The sequence below is a fragment of the Macaca nemestrina genome, chromosome 15 (genome assembly GCF_043159975.1).
Source record: "Macaca nemestrina isolate mMacNem1 chromosome 15, mMacNem.hap1, whole genome shotgun sequence".
NCBI lineage: Eukaryota > Metazoa > Chordata > Mammalia > Primates > Cercopithecidae > Macaca > Macaca nemestrina.
This window is the reverse complement of record NC_092139.1, coordinates 52,219,161-52,232,319: the sequence shown is the minus strand read 5'-3', so window position 1 is coordinate 52,232,319 and position 13,159 is coordinate 52,219,161. Positions and strand designations below refer to the sequence as shown.

At 43.6% G+C, this 13,159-nt stretch overlaps 1 protein-coding gene across 4 annotated transcripts in view; it reads right to left on the bottom strand.

Annotated features, from left to right (window-relative positions):
* LOC105486826 (SEC23 homolog B, COPII coat complex component) overlaps window positions 1-13,159 on the bottom strand; it is a 49,864-nt gene that overhangs the window by 30,143 nt on the left and 6,562 nt on the right. For all 4 annotated transcript variants that reach the window (XM_011749890.3, XM_011749888.3, XM_011749889.3 and 1 more), the window contains 8 exons: window positions 10,818-10,904; window positions 8,735-8,971; window positions 8,373-8,458; window positions 7,452-7,596; window positions 6,855-7,013; window positions 5,776-5,891; window positions 2,258-2,381; window positions 316-396 (listed from right to left, as the gene is read on the bottom strand). In XM_011749890.3, coding sequence (XP_011748192.1) covers window positions 316-396; window positions 2,258-2,381; window positions 5,776-5,891; window positions 6,855-7,013; window positions 7,452-7,596; window positions 8,373-8,458; window positions 8,735-8,971; window positions 10,818-10,904 — 1,035 coding nt within the window. The remainder of the gene's footprint in view (window positions 1-315; window positions 397-2,257; window positions 2,382-5,775; window positions 5,892-6,854; window positions 7,014-7,451; window positions 7,597-8,372; window positions 8,459-8,734; window positions 8,972-10,817; window positions 10,905-13,159) is intronic.

Here is a 13,159-nt window from a genome sequence, read left to right as displayed (position 1 = left end):
AACAGCATGGCATGGCTTCGGCACAATGACCACGGGCAGTAGAGTCACGGACACTTGGGCTCTAGCTCCTGCATGTCAGTTCTGACCCTGAGCAAGATACTGAACCTTTCGGAGCCTCAGTTTCCTTCTCTCTAACCCTTTAGATGAACAGATGGAATAACACCACCTCTCCGAGTAAAGTCATCAGTGAGGGTTAGCCCTTCTGTCACTGCAGACACATCCGACAGGTGACACATGTGAGATCATCATGCTCTGACACTTCTGACGGGTTAAATCCAGGGCAGGAGGTGAGGGTGACGGAGTTGTTTTCCTTACATTTTCTGACACACACGGTCCTTTCACATTCAGAGATACGCATGGACCAATGGCTCCTGCAATCTTCAGTTCCCGAGAGGTCTATAACAAATACATGACAGTGTAAAGTTAAAGATCACTTCAATCCACCCTGCTCTCATCTTGGCCACAATGAAAGCTTAGAGGAAAAATATAACACTACTATTCTGCCAGGAGAAAACCCCACATGGATCATAACTACTTAGACCTACAAATTTCTCCGCAGCCACTGAGATTAGAACTTTAATAAAATCCGCCCTTAGAAACACGTGAAACAGGAGCATTTTCAACTCTCACAACTTACTTTTTAAACTTTGAAATTACTGTACATGTAGATAACAATTCTAACAATACTACATTCTTTTCCAATTCCTTGTATGAATATATTCACATTCATGTATATCCATAATTATTTGCGTATTCCTAATCAGAGAACATACTATTTTGTGTTGCTTTAAAAATACTTAATTCATGAACTCCAATATAATGACAAGGCCAACATACCTAGATTTTTAAAATGTGAATTCATTTCAAAAGTCCATCTTTAAAAGAAAACCCTTAAACATTTAAGATTATGGTTTAAAGTTTAACCTAGATGATTTAATAATTATCTCTAATTCTCCAAGTAATAATTCCAATTATATCTTCTAATGGTGGCCCCCTACCTGCCCGCCAACCTGCGACTCTGTTGCCCACACTGAGTGCAGTGGCACAATCATAGCTCGCTGTAGCCTCAAACTCCTGGGCATACGTGATTTTCCCGCCTCAGCCTCCTGAGTAGCTGGAACCACAGGTGTGCACCACTGCATGTGGTTAATTTTTTTTTTTTAATCATTTATAGAGACAGGGTCTTGCTATGTTGCCCAAGCTGGTCTGTAATTCCAGAGCTCATGCAGTCACCCCACCTTGGCCTCCCAAAGTGCTGGGATTACAGACATGAGCCACCGACATGAGGCCTAACACCCTCTTCTAATGTTTTCTCAATGACTTAGAATCAGCTGTATCAGGGCCAGGAGTCCCCACATGGGGAAAAAAAAACCTCGCTATGCTGTCATTTTTTTTTTTCTGAGAAAAAGTTTCACTCTTGTTGCCCAGGTTGGAGTGCAATGGCACGATCTTGGCTCACCGTAATCTCTGCCTCCTGCATAACAGCAATTCTCCTGCCTCAGCCTCCCAAGTAGCTGGGACTACAGGCACGCACCACCACGCCGACTAATTTTGTATTTTTAGTAGAGACGGGGTTTCTCCCTTTTGGTCAGACTGGTCTCAAACTCCCAACCTCAGGTGATCCGCCCACCTCAGCCTCCCAAAGTGCTGTGATTACAGGCATGAGCCACTGTGCCCAGCCCAATGCTATCTATTTTAGGGCACTCTGGCTATTCTTCAGGAAGGCATTAAACACAACCACGGCTCTGTGCAATGCAGTGAGCCATGCTGATGGCTGGGTGGATGCAGACCACTGTGCAGCTGCCCCTGTCCTCAGCCCACAGTGCTGCTCATAACACCCACCCTACTTCCTATTCTATCTCCTACTGCCTTGAAGCAGGGTGGAGCAGAGCCTGCAGGGGAACCAGGCAGCTCGTTACTTAGAACATAAATAAATATAGAGGTCATACTCAAGAAGAAAAGTGATAAAGTGAATAACATGCTTTGTAACAGCCATTTGGTTGAGATCCTCTTAATTGGCTTTTACACACCCGTGTCCAGCAGGTGGGGGTTGCCTGAAGTCTGGATATTGATTGAAAATGTAAGAACACTATAATTCCATTGAAGTTTTAAAAGTATGGCCAGGTACAGCGGCTCATGCCTGTAATTCCAGCACTTTGGGACACTGAGGTGGGAAAATTGCCTGAAGCCAGGAGTTTGAGATCAGCCTGGGCAGTACAGTGAGTCTACATCAAAAAAAAAAAAAAGTCTACTGTACCTTTACGTCCAAAGTAGCACCAAATGCCATTCGGAAATCTCCATTAAAATCTTTAGTAAAGATTCTTTGGAATGTCTGCTTGAAGAGAGAAGTGTTGAAAGAATCTCCCATTACCATGTAGCCTCTAGGTAAGAAGAAAACAATCAAGTGAATATTAGGAAGATTGAAAGCCATTCAGATGCTCCCTCAGTATTTACAAAAATAATTTTTTTTTTTTTTTTTTTTTTTTTTTGAGACGGAGTCTCGCTCTGTCACCCAGGCTGGAGTGCAGTGGCCGGATCTCAGCTCACTGCAAGCTCCGCCTCCCGGGTTTACGCTATTCTCCTGCCTCAGCCTCCCGAGTAGCTGGGACTACAGGCGCCAGCCACCTCGCCCGGCTAGTTTTTTGTATTTTTTAGTAGAGACGGGGTTTCACCGTGTTAGGCAGGATGGTCTCGATCTCCTGACCTCGTGATCCGCCCGTCTCGGCCTCCCAAAGTGCTGGGATTACAGGCTTGAGCCACCGCGCCCGGCCACAAAAATAATTTAAAGAAAAAAAGAAACCAGGTCCCTAAAGGTGCTACTGATTAATTTAAATACAAAAAACAGGCTGGGCACAGTGGCTCACGCCTGTAATCCCAGCACTTTGGGAGGCCGGATCACTTGCAGTCAGGAATTCAAGACCAGCCTAGACAACATCGTGAAACCCCATCTCTACTAAAAACACAAAAATTAGTAGCTATAATCCCAGCTACTCAGGAGGCTGAGGCAGGAGAATCACTTGAACCCAGGAGGCAGAGGTTGTAGTGAGCCAAGATCGCACCACTGCACTCCAGCCTGGGTGACAGAGCAAGACTGCTTCTCAAAAAAAAAAAAAAAAATAATAATAATAATAATAATAATAAATAAGTAGGTAATAAAATAAAATAAATTAAAAAATAAAAAACAGCATGTTCAATTCACACTTAGGAAAGAAACTACTTCTAAAGCATTAAACAGAATAAGAACAAGTCTAATTCCTCTCACAGTTCTTTGGTATGGGAAAATACCCAGGCCTGTGGGATATCCTTTTCAGGTTAATTTACTGCCTCAAAACACTGAATTCTTGACTTACAAGAATTATTTTTTCCAATTCGTAAGTATTAACACAATCCCTTACTGAAGTTAAGAGGAAAACATTGTGTAAAATGTCAGCATTTCATGCATTTGGACAGAGAAGCACAGCTTGATGCAAGTTATGCCTCCAAATGTCATTCATAAAACAAGATCTCAGAATCTGGAAGAACACAAGAAAGATCATCTGGCCCGGCCATCTCAGAGCGTCTGAACCGTCTAGTGAGGAGTCAGCTGTTTGGCACCAAATATCTACCTCTTCCTTAGTTTCCTGGAACAATGACATTTTCCAGCCTGCCTTGCCTGTGGCCATGTGCCTCTGTTGGCGTGTGAGTTCTGCCTGTTACTGTGTCCTTTACGTGTGGAGTGTGTTCCTCCAGGAAGAGCAATCCTTCTCTGACCTTTCCTCCTTCCTGCTGCTGTAAATGGCTAGAGCTCCAGCAACTGTCTTGAGCCACCGATGGCATATGAATGTGGCAGAGCAACTGAGTAGGAGCCTCAGCCCCTAGATGAAAGCAACATACTAGCCCCGGGCTGCCCACCTCCAGAGAAACAAACTTATTTTGGGTTTTCTGTGACATTCACACAATTCTAATACGAACTCTCAACCAACCCCTCTACAAAATACCTGCCAAGTTACATCCAGACTAGGCTTGAACTCCTCCAGCATCGGGAGCTTCCTCCCCGAACTGTCCAATTCTGTGTTTGAACAGCTCTGTTAAGAAAGGCCCTTCTTGATATTGAGTGAAATTTCATTTGCCAGCAGCTTCCACCCACTGGTTTGGTTCTAGTTCCACCCTTTGGTCATATACAGAACAAATCAGATTCCTTCACAGGAAAGTCCCTCAACTGTTGAATACAGTTCTCACACCCCACGTGTCTTCAGCTTAATCTTTTCCAGCTCCTTCAATCATTCCTCACATGACAGTTTTCAGGACTCTCCACCACTGCTCTTCTTCAAACATTTCCAGTTCATCTCCTATCGCCCCTTGAAATTGCAATGCTCAGAAAAGAAAACAATATATTTGGATAAGGTGTGACTAGCACCAAAGAAACCAAGAATATGGTCTTCCCTGAAGATAATCTCCTCCTATAGCGCAGCCTAGGATCACCTTGCCTTTGCTGGAAGTCATCCCACACTGTTGGCTCACCTTGAGCTGTACTAACACGTGTGCACCAGATGGTAGTTCTTCACAGAAAAAGTTCACACAAACTCTAGTACACAATCTAAGGATGTTCACAAATACACTAAAGCTTTTCTATGGACATTCTGAGTCAGAACTCCTGGAAGGCCCTGGTAGGAGTTCATACTATTAAATGTGGATTACTGAGATAGCTATATCAGTATCATTTGGGACCCTAATTCTATCACCTAACTCATCTGCTGCACTCTAGGACAACTCCAGCTGATTCTGGTTCTACCTTCTATTCCCTTTACTCACTGGGGACCAGCAGCATCACCCGGGAGCTTGTTAGAAATGCAGAATCTCAGGCCCATTCCACAGCTCTATGATGCTTCTCAAACTTCTGTGCATGCAAATCACCTGCAATATTGTTCAAATGCAGGTTCTGATTCAGGTCTAGAGTGAGGCTCAAGATGCTGCATGGTTCTCAAACTCGGCTCTATGTTAGAATCACGGGAGAAACTTTAAAAATGCTGATGCCCAGGCTACACCTCATGCTAACTAAATCAGAATCTCTGAGGACAAGACCTAAAGAAAGAGTAGTTTTTAAAGCTTCCCTGAAGATAACAATAGGTAGCCAGCTTCAGACCAGTGCTCATCAGCGGTTCCTACACTTTTTCATGTGCCCCAGAATCTCCTAGAGAGCTGTATTCCTGGGGTTTCCGATTCAGGAGGTCCGGGTAAGGCCTAGAAATATACAATTCCAATCAGTTCCCAGGAGCCCCTAAGGCTGCAGGTCTGGACACCACCACATGTTGAGAACTACTGCTCCACACTCTGGCCTGTGAATATAATACTGAATTAGGCTCTGTGTCAGTACAGCCTCTAGGTTGAGTGCACTTGGAATTAGCCACAAAGTACGGCCACTTAGCCAGGTCAAGTTTCTCCTAGTTGCTTCAGCATTCAGACCCTGTTTTCCCCACTTCTCAAAAGGAAGTGCCCTGATGAAGGCCAGATAGTCCATACTGCTTGCTTTCCTGGCCTGGTCTCTGTAAAAGTGTTAACAACTCTAAGGAAGAAATGAAGTTACTCTGAAATGACTTGTTTGTAGTGAACCCTTAAGCCCTCCTACTCATCACTGCTTCCTTCTCCAAGGAGCCCTCCCCAGTCACTGAAACCACAGCCCAGAGCTACCTGAAAGCTTCTCCAAGTTGGCCATGCCCATTCCTATGGCTCCATCACTAATTTCTCTTTCCTTAAAATAACACTCTCACTCTGCCCAGGTTTTTGCTGTCAACATACCCAGTAAGATTTGCACAACATTTCATCTCCAAAAGTCCAGTTTGATCAAGGGCACAAGCATAAATATCAATGCAGTGACCATTTGCAGCTGTTCGATTAGCAAGCATCTCATAGTGCTGTGAAGAGAGGAAAGCTATCATTAGGAAACACTGACATTATTCCCAAGGTATACCTGAATACACCAAAGGAGGTAATCAAATATAAAAATATGTAAATCATTTTCTTTTCTCTTTTTGTGATAGTCTCTCTCTGTTGCCCAGGCTGGAGTGCAGTGGTGCGATCTCCACCTCACGGGTACAAGTGATCCTCCTGCCTCAGCCTCCCAAGTAGCTGGGATTAAAAGCATGCGCCACTATCCCCAGCAAATTTTTGTAATTTTATTTTTATTTATTTATTTTTTGAGACAGAGTCTCATGCCGTCACCCAGGCTGGAGTGCAGTGGCACGATCTCAGCTCACTGAAACCTCTGCCTCCCAGGTTCAACGGATTCTCATGCCTCAGCCTCCTGAGTAGCTGAAATTACAGGAACATGTCACCACACCCAGCTAATTTTTGTATTTTTAGTACAGACGGGGTTTTCACCATGTTGGCAAGACTGGTCTCAAACTCCTGACCTCAAGTGATCCGCCTGCCTGGGCATCCCAAAGTGCTGGGACTATAGGCGTGAGCCACCACACCTGGCTTAATTTTTGTACTTTTAGTAGAGACAGGGTTTCACCATGTTGGTTAGGCTGGTCTTGAACTCCTGACCGGAAGTGATCCACCCCCCCGCTTCCAAAGTGCTGGGATTACAGCCGTGAGCCACCAGGCCCAGCCTGGAAATCATTTTCAAAAATATCTGAATAAAATAAAAATATAATTTTCAATGTCAAAACCCTTTGAGTAGTTTTAAGGCCACTCACTCTAATTAAGGTCTGAAAGTAGGAGCAATAATTTAATAGCAGCTAGGGTCAGAAAACTGTCTCTGAAACAGCGTCTTGCTGACCATGACACATGACAGCAAAGTAGCTGTCACTCCAGAGCAGCCCAAACCTGACAATGGGCTTTCAGAATTACAACCCGTACCCAAGAGCACCTACCTTCGTTGCCTTTTTCATGAATCGTGCATTATCTTTCTCAATATCATGCCAAGAACGAATAGGAATCTTTAATTCATCTCCAACCACCATGCCAGGCCCTTGGGTAGGGGGACCTCCAGTAAACAGCATGATCCTGGCTCCCGTGTTTGGAAAAGTGCCCTAAAATAGCGAATGGCAGCATGTTAGAAGTATACAGCCCCACCTCTGTGTATGGTTTCAATTTCCCAATAGAAATACTCCGAAGATGCATTCTCTCCAGCTGTTCTAAAAAGTGGTGATACTGCAGAATACTACAGATGATAATGCAGAAAAGCAGCACTTACCTTCTTCCAACCTGATGGGTTTGCACACTTTTATTAATTCGCTGTGAGTGCTCCCCATTGCTCTAATTCTCAGTTTTTCATGAAAACTTTTGGCATTTTCAAAATGTTGAGGGGCTCCCTCAACATGCATGATAATGATGCCTGAAATGCTTTCTGACACATTAACACACATGGTTGACTTAGATCACAAGTGATTTTTCAAACAAAGCCAACAAATATATTTTCTGAGAGCAAGTCTGTATGATTTGAGAGGTCCTGGTAAATTCCAAATTACCTCCAGCAAGCCAACAGCAATGGACAAAGCAACGCCAGTGGATCGCAAAGGTCTCTTCCCCTGAGTTACTGGCCATGGGTCCCTCTGTAGCTCCCCAAGAAGATCAGTGAGGTTCATATCAATCTTGTGAACAGGCTGCAGAAATCTGCAAGATTTTGAACAGACACATCAACCCAGATTGAATAAAGTACTATGGTCTTCAACACTAGATGCCACACAATTATTGCTCTCCAAGATAATTATTCGGAGTAGTAAATGACTGGTAATTTTTTTCTTCAAAGCTATCTCTCTACTAACACAAAACAATTTAAAGCAGTTTTATTGAGGGATATAAAGCCCAATACTTAGCAATTTAAATATGCTGCATGGAAAAAAAATTGTCTTGAAAAGAAGCAATTCAGTTTAATTAACTTTTAGGCAGCAAAGAAATCCTAAGGACGTGCCTAACACAAGTTCAGTCTATGGGAGGTCCATTTAGGTGGACAATCGTCATCATTCCTCATCATTCTAATCTGTGCTTCTCTTAAGCCTTGAGAGTAAGAGGTTGTCTTCAGCATGTCGGGCGATGCATTTTATCGAGCTTGCTAGCCCAGTCTAGGGCAGCCCCAGGCGCTCAATGGGCTGAGTGAAGTGAATACCCGGTCTTAAGTATGTTTGAGGACACATGAAAGAAGTCTTTTCAGTTTTTCCAGTTTTACTTAAGCATCAAAAAGGACATCAGATGTGGAATGTCTAAGCACAGCAATTGAGCACAGTGGTCTCAAAACCTTTTTGACAAAATACTGAATACTGATGAGGCTTAACCATTTATCTTTTCCTCTAATAATAAGAAAATAAAAGTTCTAATATTTTTCTTTCCTTACCCGTGGATCATCTGCCTGTCCATCATAGTACATGTAACACTTCATGTTGGGATCTCACCTGGTTGAAGCAAAAGGGTGCTCCTGTGGTTGCACAGGTCGTGCTTGCTGCATGGGCATGGCTGGCTTGGTCAGGCCCAACATATCCTTAAAAAAAAAGGCCAAAAAGATTCATTTCCAATGACACGAAAAGTGAATGACTAATTTTTAAGAAATGTCCTCAATTGGGTGTGGTGGCACGTGCCTCTAGTCCCATCTACTCAGGAGGCTGAGGTGGGCCAATGGCTCGAGCCCAGGAATTCAAGGCTACAGTGAGCCATGATCACACCACTGAACTCCAGCCTGGGCTACACCCTAGTCTCTTTAAAAGAAAAGGAAAGAAAAAAGTCCTTGTTCCTGCTCCTGTAAAAGTAAGGTACAAACCTGTATTTGCTTTGCAGTTAAATCCTTGGTCCCTCGGAAGACATAACTTTTGGAGATTCCTTCACAGCTTAGTTCATGAACCTGCACCATCCTTCCAAATGTGATCAGACCCACCAGAGCATCTGGAGGAAGAAGACTCAGGGACATCTGCAGGGACTCTTTGAGTGCTTGAAGGTCATCTTCCTCCAGGCATGTGTCAACCACATAGAGAAAGATCAGAGGGGACTGAGCACCTCGCTTTGGGCAAAGAAAAACAGTATAATGATCAATATACAAATAGACTTAACCAGCACTTTTTAAGGCAAATTAGGTATGAAAATCTTAAGTCTTCATCTATATTTAGTTTTAGGAGATAAGGACATCTACACAAAGCTCTAATTAACTCATTAAATGACTTAGATTCTATTAAATCAAACTAAACATAAAAACTATTTGTATCCAACAACTTACTCAACATTTTTTAATACTTCCTACATGCCAGACATTGTTCCAGGTCCTGGGACACACAGTGAACAGAAAGAACAAAGACTTCTACTTGCCTCAAGGAGTAAGCTTTCTGGAATGGAGAGGTTAAGGGAGACTGCAAACACCAGGAGGAGAGGCAGAGGGCAGAGTCAACTGTTCAACAGAGAAGTCAGGGCAGACTCATTTAGAAAGTAGCATGTGAGCTGGGTTCATGCCTGTAATGCCAGCACTTTGGGAGGCTAAGATGGGAGGATTGCTTAAGCCCAGGAGTTCAAGACCAGCCTGGCAACATGGCGAGACCCCGTCTCTAACAACAACAAAAAGTATAAAAATTTAAAAATTAGTTGGGCATGATGGCACATGCCTGTGGTCCCAGCTACTCGGGAGGCAGAGGCAGGAGGATCCCTTGATCCCTTGAGCCCAATTGGAGGCTGCAGTAAACTATGGTTGCGCTACTACATACCAGCCTGGGCAACAGAGCAAGACCCCATCATAAAAAAAAGAAAAAGAGGGCCGGGTGCAGTGGCTCATGCCTGTAATCCCAGCACTTTGGGAGGCCAAGGTGGGTAGATCACGAGGTCAGGAGTTCAAGACTAGCCTGGCCAACATGGTGAAACCTCGTCTCTACTAAAAATACAAAAATTAGCCAGGCATAGTGGGGTTCACCTTGTAATCCCAGCAACTTGGGAGGCTGAGGCAGGAGAATTGCTTGAACCCAGGAGGCGGAGGTTGCAGTGAGCTGAGATCATGCCACTGCACTCCAGTCTGGGCTACAGCACGAGACTCTTAAAAAAAAAAAAAAAGAAAAAAGAAAAAAGAAAAAAATGTTTGAGCAAAGCCTGAGGGAGGAGACGGAAGGAGCACTACAGATACAGGGGAGAGCTCCAGCCTCAGGGAAAAGCTAGAGCAGAGGTCCTCAAGCAGGAGTGTTAGCACATTTGAGGAGAGTCAAGGAGGCCCACTGGGCTGAACGAGGACACTAGCAGATACTGGGGTTGGAGTGGTAACATGCAGGGCTTTGAAAACTGTCTTTTACCCTGGGTAAAGGAAAGCCATTTTCACCACTGAGGTTTTCTGAACAGAGAAGTAACATGATTTGTTTTTAAAGAGTTACTCTGGCTGCTGGGTGAAGAATAATGTATAAATAGGCAATGGTAACATTAGGGAGAACAATTAGGAGATTCAAGTAAGAAGCAGTGACTGGCCCAGGGCAGTTGGCAGTAGGGAGGGGGAAGTGGGTGGATTCTGGATAAATTTCTAATACAGAGTCAATGGGATTTTCCAGTGAATTGGATATGGAACATGAAAGAGAGAGGTCAAGGATAAGTCTAAGGTTGTGAAGCTGAACAACTAGATGATGGGGTACCATCAACTGAGATGGAGAAGGCTACAGAGGACGGGTTTGGAATTTAGTCAGTTCTACCTTTTCAGTAGCCTTCTATAATATCAGGACTTGAAAACAATGCCAGTAAATGCACACACATCAAACCTAAGGGTTAGGATCCTGCTGTCCTCACAGCTTTAAGTCCTTGGCCAGGTAAGAGACATGGAAGATAAAGGATTTCAAGAGAAATTCAATATTTAACATTGCTCATTAAATGCACAACAAAGAAATTACCTGTATCATGTACTCAATTGTAGAAAATTGAGGCATCAATTCAGCAGGCTGATTCACCTCAGATATGCCTCCATAAGCTGGAGGAAACTGAAAAGAAGGAAACAATTTTATTAGGGCTGGCATATCTATATTACACTTTTGATTTTCCACGTGTAAAAATGATGATGCCAAGACGAGAAGAACACTGGAGCCCAGGAGCTTGAGACTAGCTTGGGCAACACCGTGAGACCCTGTCTCTATACAAGAAATAAAATAATTAGTTAGGCATGGTGGCTCGCATCTGTAGTCCCAGCTACTCGGAAGGCTGAGGTGGGAAGATCACTTGAGCCCAGGAGGTTTAGGCTGCAGTTGAGTCATGATTGCGCTACTGCACTCCAGCCTAGGAAAGAGAGCGAGACCCTGTCTCAAAAAAGAAGAAAAAAATGTTAATGACCACAAATTTATTCTGAAAGCACAAAATACAGGACATGTTACAAAAATATAAAACTCAACATTTAAAATTTCTAACTCTGCCTTATATTTATATCATTTTCTATCTTCTTAAAAAAATATTTTTTAGAGCAGTTTTAAGTTATTGTTGTAACTTCCAAATGTTTAAAAACACACTTTATGTTGCCCAGGCTGGTCTTGAACTCCTGGCTTCAAGTGATTTTCTCGCCTTAGCCTCCCAAAGGGCTGGGATTACAGGCATGAGCCACCACGCCTAGTCAAAAACACACAAATGAAAACCAGTTCTTAAGTTTTGCCCTGCAAATTAAAGGTTGAGATTTCACCTATTTCATCAATAGTCAATAGTCTAAATAAAGCCAAAGACTTTATTTAGGTTTATTATTTTTGCTATTATCAATAAAGTAATACATATGCAATATAGAAAAATTGGCAAGTCCAGGAAAATAGAAGCAAACAAGGGAGGAAACCTCCCAAAATCCTATCGCCTAGAGGCAGCTACTGTCAATCTCTTGGCATATTTCCTTCCAGACTTAAGCACAGTTGAGAACATCCCATATATACAATGTGGAACTTGTTTTATCCAGTCAACATAATGCCACAGGCATTTTCTTTTGTTTTTAAAACTCTCTGCAAATGTTTTAAATTCACAGCTTGTGGGTTGGTTTATAATCCAAATAGTCTTTTTTTTTTTTTTTTTTTTTTTGAGACGGAGTCTCGCTCTGTCGCCCAGGCTGGAGTGCAGTGGCCGGATCTCAGCTCACTGCAAGCTCCGCCTCCCGGGTTCACGCCATTCTCCTGCCTCAGCCTCCGGAGTAGCTGGGACTACAGGCGCCCGCCACCTCGCCCGGCTAGTTTTTTGTATTTTTAGTAGAGACGGGGTTTCACCATGTTAGCCAGGATGGTCTCGATCTCCTGACCTTGTGATCCGCCCGTCTCGGCCTCCCAAAGTGCTGGGATTACAGGCTTGAGCCACCGCGCCCGGCCCCCAAATAGTCTTTAGCTTTACATTAAAAACACAAGTTTAGGTCCATCTCCCCAAGTTGAGCAGATGATCACGCCAGGCCAGTGACCTCAGAGTGATCAAATGTGAGTGCTGCTGAGGAGCTGACAGGCAGCTTTAAGGGGCCTCTGGTTGGGAGAGAGGGGTACAACTGGGCATGCGAGCCCCAGCAGGAATCTCAGTCAGAGCCAGCAGAAGACTCTAGCCCCATCCTGGCCATGACTGCCCACTGGCTGCAGCTCCCAGCAGGGTAAAGCTCGATCAATGACTACAGACACACCAGCCACCTTCCAGCAACCTGGAGAGGCCCTATTCACCCACCCAGTCAGCCAGCTGCACAGAAGGGAGCAAAAGAGACCGAGATCACTCTGATCCCTCCATCTTCCAGCTCTATATTCATTTAGAGCTAGAAAACCCCCACACTGTCCAGCTAGGAAGGTTACAAAAGATTATTTCCACTTAGGACACATAGATTTGCAGATCATACTTGTAAATTGGCAGGTGACGATCTCAGGTAAGCATAATAATATCAAATACTTATATGGCACTTAACCATGTGCCAAGCACTGTTCTAAGTCCTTTATACTCATTAAGTCAGTTTAATTCTCACAATAATCTCATGAAGTGACTATAGGTATACTAAACTATCATCCTAATTTTAAAGACAAGGAAATGAAGGCATAGGCAGTTAAGTGACCTGCCCAAAGTTACACAGGAAATAAGTGGGAGATCTGAGAGTCAAACCCAGGCAGTCTAGCTACAAATCTCTGGCTCTTTAGCCACTATGCTACCCTGCCTTAGAATTTTTATAATAAATTATACTAAACAGAGACATTAATCCCAAATGTAATAGGGAGCAGATATGCTTTTCAGATTTGTATAACTTCTTTTT